The 7,929-nt window shown below is 42.9% G+C and overlaps 1 protein-coding gene across 1 annotated transcript in view; it reads left to right on the forward strand.

Moving 5' to 3' along the window:
• Nucleotides 1-7,319, forward strand: part of PAX4 (paired box 4) — a 59,855-nt gene extending 52,536 nt beyond the window's left edge. Inside the window, exons 7-9 of the mRNA XM_069957924.1 lie at nt 481-578; nt 1,960-2,062; nt 6,928-7,319. Coding sequence (XP_069814025.1) covers nt 481-578; nt 1,960-2,062; nt 6,928-7,202 — 476 coding nt within the window. The 3' untranslated portion in view covers nt 7,203-7,319. The remainder of the gene's footprint in view (nt 1-480; nt 579-1,959; nt 2,063-6,927) is intronic.
• The last annotated feature ends 610 nt before the right edge of the window (nt 7,320-7,929 follow it).

Genomic DNA, 7,929 nt, shown 5'->3' on the forward strand with positions numbered 1-7,929 from the left:
ATGCAATGCTTTCCCTCAGCTTATCATCACAGTCCATCACCCACACAAACTGTAAAATTAGTGCTGCACCTGCTTCCGGCTGGTCAGAGATGATGGATCACTCAGAGGATTGGGTTATCCAGCCAAGCCTCCATCACGCCCTGCCCCCTGTCTGCATCTTCAGCCTGATCTCAGCAAACACACACAATGTAAGACAGAGGCATGGAAGAGTTGTCTCCTAAGGGGGCATAGCAGAAGGAGCAGGAGACAATGTGGATTTGCACAGGGGCCAGTGTACCAGTGTGGCAGAACCGTACAGATACAATAATACATTGTATAGACACATCTATATAAGTTTTAATGTACTTTTAATAGAAAACAAGTTTTTCTTATCCGGAGTTCCCCTTTAAGTGCGGATTAAAATGTGATCCCATTACTGGTGCTTTTCTGATAGACGTGGTAATATATTGGCTGTATAAATTGTTTGATTTATCTTTACAGGTTCAAGGAGAACATTATTGGTTCCACATTTTGGAAATATAACACAAAGAGCTGCCACATTTCACGCATCAATGCTAAGTGACTACCTTTCACCACAGGTAATATCAATAGTTTAGTTCACAATGAAGAGGATTATAGCTATGCCTTATGGGGAGCAAGACAGGATACTACTAGTGCAAATACCCATATAGCTTATAGGTCTACTTTTACCATGTTCGTTTTCATTTTCATTAATTTTTGTCTGATTCGCTTGCCGTTCATTTTACCTCATATATTATTTTGGCACTAGTCCTTTAATACATTTGACACAGATTGTAGATAAGGCTGGGATGTTATTTACAACTTTTTATTGGTTGTATAATGTGTATCAAAAATGTGCACCACAGTTAACTTTGCAAGCGAAGAAATAGAGTGGAATCCTGATTGTTACCGAGAACAAAAAAAAAAAAAAGAAAAAAATCAGGCGGGTTGGTTGGAAACGAGGGTTGAACTTTATAAAATGCATGAAATGGATGTGTGCTAAAGTTTGTCCACAAGATGCCCTAAAATATACAATGTTAAATTTGGGCCATAGAGTTCATAATTAGAGATGAGCGAACCTCGAGCATGCTAGAGTCGATCCGAACCCGAACTTTCGGCATTTAATTAGCGGTGGCTGCTGAACTTAGATAAAGCCCTAAGGCTATGTGGTAATCATGGATATAGTCATTGGCTGTATCCATGTTTTCCAGACAACCTTAAAGCTTTATCCAAGTTCAGCAGCCCCCGCTAATCAAATACCGAACGTTTGAGTTCGGATCGACTCGAACCCAAACCCGGTTCGCTCATCTCTATTCATAATATAAGAGTAAATAATGGAGGGTTTATCAAGCACAGGTGGCAAATCAACCCACAATCATTCACCATTCAAAGTTTGCAAGATATTCTATGCACATAGATACCTGACAGGTTTTTGCAGCCAAAACCAGAAACAGACTATAAACAGGGAACAAGTCATAAAGAAGAGACAGAGATTTTTCCTCTTGGAGCTGCGTGAGGATTTAAAACTGATGGCTTATCATAGCAGCTGTGCGATATATTGCTGCTTTGTCTGATGTGACACAGTGCTAATACCTAGCATTTAAAGTATGAGCGGATGCATGAGCACTATGGCCCTTTAATACATGCTATGCAATGGTGCTATGATATGGATCCCCACTGGTCTATAATTAATGAATTGTTGTCAATTTCAAAGCCCTAGTTACCCCTTGTAAGGCTCCTTATAGTTGCTGAATGCTTTTGCTTTATACCTGCCAGTTATCTGAAGTTGGCAATATCTTTGTAACAAATGCTTAGTAGAAAATGTCCTGCTAGTCAAAGTAAATAGCCCACTAAGTTTTTATACACAGATCCTATACATTGCTATTGAATGCTTTAATAAGATATACATAAGCAATAGAAAAAAAATAGATCTAGTTGTCCTTTTTTATTATTTTGCAGAGACAACCAATGATGGACTCGGCATCCTTTGGAAAAGATAAAATCTCCTCTTATAAATATCACCCTATCAGTTCCCCATTTGCAGCAGAGGAGGCCCCAACAAGTAAGAGAAGAGTGGTAACCTAAACACTGATATGACCATATACTGCAAGGTTTATAATAAAGCTGGCCACACACATTAAATTGATGTTAGCCAAACCCAATGATTTCATCTGGACAGATTAACTATATAAGATGTATAGGATTCTCCTGACAAACATCAGGGAAGAGAAGATTTGGACTGTATTTCAGGACACTCCATCCTTATAGAATCTTTATCTTCTGGGGGGAGATAATTCACAACTAGAAGTGTGCATACATGTCTATGAGACGATCAGAAGGAATAGTTGGGGGCAGATAGCTTTTTGAAGTGTGTGGCTAGCTCTGGGAGTGACATAAGCATCTGACTGTCAAGCCAACCTAAGTCTACTGGATGTCTGTCTATAACTATTTCCTTGAAATTAAAGGGGAATTCCAGGGATAAAAACATATCCCCTCTCAAGAGAATAAGAGATAAGTGTCTGATCACAAGGGGTCTGACTTCTGGGGACCACAGTTGCAAAAATGGGGACGCTAACTGGAGCAGTGAGTCAGTACATGCACCCAGCCGCAACTGCAGAGGCTGCCCACAAAGGGGCTAGCCAGGAACAGTCGTTCCAGATGGTCCAGAACTTTGCAAGCACTCTTCCGCTCACCATTCTAGTGGCAGTTCCACTGAACCACAGCAGGAATTTCGTCAGCAGCAGGAATCTTCCTGCTCTTTTTGAGTTCCAACTTTTCAACACCCTGTCTAGCCTAAATCCGTGCCACCATGAAAAGAGGCCATGCAGGTTGAGAAAGCTCATTTATCCGCAGAGGAAAAGACTTGTTATTGTAACCTGGGTCTGTGTGTCTACTGGGGGACAAAAGGGCACCAGCTGAAGGAGTGTCCCATCCGGCTGGGAAACTTCAGATCACCTAGTCTAGTGGCAGCCTCTACTCTTTTAGCCAACTGGTCCTATACCCTCGGCTTTGCCTGCACCCTATCATGACTTTGCAAATGTCTTCTGTAAGAATCAGGCAGAGACTCTTCCACCACACCAACCATATGACTGCCTCACTGACTCGTGGCAGAGTTTACTCCACTCTCACAGCTTGAGATGGAGGTGATGTCAGCAGGTTTCTTTTTCATGGAGAAAAGGGATGGATCCCTGAGGCCCTGTATTGACTACAGGGGCCTGAATAAGATCACCATGAAGAACCACTATCCGCTCCCACTCATTTCAGAGCTTTTTTATTAGATCTGGGGTGCCAAGATATTCCCTGAACTGGATTTCCGGGACGTGTATAACCTCATCCGAATTCATGAGGGTTGATGAATGGAAGACTGAATTCAACATCTGGGACAAACACTTTGAATATCTGGTGATGCTCTTCTGGTTTTCCAACGCCCAAGTCTCTAGGGGGTTTCAGTACAGTTCTGGGGGCACTAACAGTTGGCACAACACAGTCTGTATCCTGTTCGTGACGCCAAAAATGCGATGCCCTGGCCCCTGGGGGCCACTTCCGCAGTGCTGGTGTTATGAGCGGGCAATGACCGGGGCAGCTGCAGGGGTTATACTTGTCACGGTATAGGCCTGAGGGCAGCACAGCTGTAAGGCCGGTCTGTGGAATCTGCGGGTGATGATGGGCATGCGATTCTTCGCTGCACCTAGTCAGGGCACCAGTTAGTGGACACCAATGCCAGGGTTCAGTAACAGCGGTTTTATTATAGATGAGGTAACTAGTAGCAACAGTTCTGTCCGGATGCAACCGGGTATATAGCAGGCTTTGACAAATAAGGCAGGAGTGGTGCTGCATAGGCTGTGAGAATACGTGCCGGATGATGGGAGTAGGAGTATGAGAGATATAGCGTTGCTGGGTGGATTAGCTTGAGAATAATACTTGCTGTGAATCCTTGCAGCGATGAGGAGAGATAACGGAATGACACCCAGATAAGAGAGGAGAATCCGGTCACTTGAACAGGCAGATACAGCCGAAGACTTGAATACAGCAGAGCACTCGATCCACAACTCCTCTGAGGAAGGAGAGGGACGACACACACAACCTCCTTGCTCAGCAGCAAGGGGAAGACTAACTTGTTAGGAGGAAGTGGGAGGTCACATGGTTGCTCCTGGCCAGAGCTAGTCGGCCATTGGAGGAACCATGGTTACAGGTCACGTGATCAACAGCCTTGCATACCACTGTACAATGCAATAATACACAGGAATACATGAGAATACACATGAGAATGCACATTACCAGAGAATACTAGGGGAAAACCAGCAGCAGTTGCAGTGCAAACACTTACCAGAACAGGCATCGACACAGCAAGAGAAATGGACATAATAGGAGTAGTAGTCTGCATGTTCTGGGACACTGCATGTCAACCCATATTGTCTCAGACAGGGGAGTTCAATTTCCCTCCAAATTTTGCCGAGCTCTCTGTGTCCAGTTCCAAATCAAGCTGGATGTCAGGTGGGGGGGGGGGGTCTGGGATGACAAAGATGAGTGCAGCCCTAGAACTGACACCCGCCCCAGCTGGCCCTACCTACTTGCCACAACAGCCCTAAGCAGTTGCGGACAACTGGGTGGCGTTCCCTATACTGCAGCAAAAGGAAACACAAAACAAGACAAGACAAACTCACACAATAATAGAAAGGTCAGCGTTCCAAGTCACCAACGTGCGGGAGCAAAAGTACAAAATCGGAGTCCGGGAGAGAAGTCAAGGTAAAAAAAAAGCCAAAGGTCAAAAAACATACAGAATTGTCAGGTCAGAAACCCTAGATCAAGGCACTAGAAACTAGGCGCTATCACAGGCAGAGAAATTGAGACAAAGTGAAAGACTTATAGGACTAGAAGGCCCAGCCCAGCCCAGATACTGACAGCTAACTGGGCGAGTCAGTTGTCAGTCAAATCACTGTCATCGCAAACACCTAGTGCTGATAAGCAGGTGGAGTGCAACACTGGACACTGCTACAACCAGGAGCAGCAGAGCTGAGTATAGCAAAAACATAAGCATTCTGGTTGCTATGGACGCCGAGCCGAACGCACAACAGAGTCCTAAAACTGGATCTGTTTTCGGCCTACCATCCTCAATCCAACGGCCAGACGGAACAGGTAAACCAGATTCTGGGCAAGTATCTTCGCCACTTTCTGGTAACTCGTCAAGATGATTGGGTCCCTCTGCTGTCATGGGCCAAGCTTGCTTATAATAACCACTCTGGCGGCTCTTCCGGGGAACTACCTTTCATATAGTCTATGGCCAGCATCCTTGTCTTCCAGTGCTACTTTCTACAGATTCAGAAGTTCGCCTCTTCTTACATCATAGGGCAAGCCGTCAAGAAACGGAGGGATGCACCCAAATTTCAACCTGGAGACAAAGTCTGGCTATCTTTAAGAATCCAAGATTACTGTTTAGTGGATTGGAAAGGCTGTGGTCTTGAGCAGAGGTTCTAGGAACCTCAAGAGAACAAAGATATGACTTCATAGGAGAGACATTTTCATTTTCAATAGAAAAATTAGGGCTATTGTCCTAACTGGATAAGATCTGATTTTGGAGAGGTCTTAAATGAGTCTTAAATGAGTCCATGTGACCACCATAAGGGTGGGTTCATACTGAGGAATTCTCGCGGATAAACTACGCGGAGTTCCGCAGTACGTCCGCCGGCTCCATAGACACCATTCTAAAATGGACGGAATTCCGCTGAGTTTATTCGCGAGAATTTCTCAGTATGAACCCATTCTTGGGCTGCGTTCACACTACGTATATTTCAGTCAGTATTGCCACCAAAACCAGAAGTGGATTAAAAACACAGAAAGGATCTGTTCACGCAATGTTGAAATTGAGTGGATGGCCGCCATATAACAGTAAATAACTGCCTTTATTTTAATATAACAGCCGTTGTTCTAAAATAACAGCAAATATTTGCCATTAAATGGCGGCCATCCACTCAATTTCAACATTGTGTGAACAGATCCTTTCTGTGTTTTTAATCCACTCCTGGTTTTGGTTGCAATACTGACTGAAATATACTGACTGAAATATACATATACTGACTGAAATATACATAGTGTGAACGCAGCCCTAGGGTGCGTTTACACAGAGAGCTTTATCTGACAGAATTTTGAAGCCAAAGTCAGTAACAGACTATAAACAGGGAACAGGTCATAAAGGAAATACTAAGACTTCTCTTTTCAAATCTATTCCTGGCTTTGGCTTAAAAAAATCTGTTAATGCACCATTAGTCTCTTTTGGAAAAAAAAAGGAATGGACTCTTTTCCTGAGGGGAAAAAATGTCTATTGATGAGAATCAAGTAGTATTCCAAGAAAGTCCTTGCTGGTAGCTGAAATAATAAACGATTTTTGAGGATAGGATATATGATGCACCCTAGTTATTAAAGAACTTGACATGATATCTGGAGATGAGATGATAGAAGAGATGCTGTCCCAGGCCCTTTTCACACATTAGAATTATACTGGCCCCAATTTAGAATCTGTAATTGTGCACAATGTAGTACTCATGGATTTCAATGGACACTTTTACACTGTAGTTGTAACTGATAGATAAAGGAGCCATGATCTGTGCCACAAAAAATACTGATTTCAAGCTTGGGTCCGTGTAAATACAGAATGACACACATCAGAATCCTATCCATAGCTGCAGATCTGCAATTATGGACAGGATTACTGATGTGTGAATAGGGCCTCACTGTCACCAGGTAGTAGTGTTACTTTCACTGGATCTTTTTATTAGTATGACAAACATTGTTCTTTTTCTGATCTATATAATAAATGATGTTTAAAGTTTGGACAACTTCAGTGTACAGCCTACGTCAAACAAAACATATTTCTTCTAAATGAACATAAGTAATTTTAAACAATTTGTATGTTTTTATGATTTGTTGCAGGACTGTCAGCTGTTTCCCCATCTCCTATCACAAGCAGCACCATTTTTCCCACTGAATTTACAAATAGAGATATTTCTGCTTTAGACTGTATACCAATTCCTGTCTCCTTTGGAATGCAGCCACTCTCTTACTCTCACCACCACAGTGTCACTTCATCTAACCTATCCCCTCATGTACCATTTGTGAATGTGGACAATTATGGAATCCAAAGAAACCATCACAGCTGTGGATCGCCATGGGCATTTGAAAGTTTATGTCCTGTACATCATTATTAGATGTAAAATGGTAAATAAGAAACAAGGTAATGGGAATCTATCAGCAGGTTAAGGCATCCTATGAAATCTGCATTTTATCAATGTTAATGAGGTGTTTTGGTGCAGCAGGGTGGTACTTTAAAGGGGCTATCCAGCTCTACAAAAACATGGCCACTTTCTTCCAGAGACAGCCCCACTCATGTCTTCAGCTTGGGTGGGGTTTTGCTGCTCAGCTCCATTGAAGTGAATGGAGCTTAATTGCAAACCGCACCTTAACTGGAGACAAGAGTTGTGTTGTCTCTGAAAGAAAGTGGCCATGTTTTTGTAGCACTGGATAACCCCTTTAATCCTTGGTACATTGATACGGCTGCCCACCTGCTCTTCCAGTGGTCATATCAGTGCACCCAGGGGTAAAGTAGCTCCCTGCCATGTTAATAAAATGTTTGTATTATAAACACAGTGCACCAAAGCTCCTGGGGGCTGGGTTCACACTATGTATATTTGAGGCTGTATTTGGTCCTCATGTCAGGTCCTCATAGCAACCAAAACCAGGAGTGGATTGAAAACACAGAAAGGATCTGTTCACACAATGTTGAAATTGAGTGGATGGCCGCCATATAACAGTAAATAACGGCCATTATTTCAATACCACAGCCGTTGTTTTAAAATAACAGCAAATATTTGCCATTAAATGATGGCCATCCACTCAATTACAACATTATGTGAATAGAGCCTTTCTGTGTTTTCA

Source organism: Dendropsophus ebraccatus, chromosome 1 (assembly GCF_027789765.1).
Source record: "Dendropsophus ebraccatus isolate aDenEbr1 chromosome 1, aDenEbr1.pat, whole genome shotgun sequence".
Lineage (NCBI taxonomy): Eukaryota > Metazoa > Chordata > Amphibia > Anura > Hylidae > Dendropsophus > Dendropsophus ebraccatus.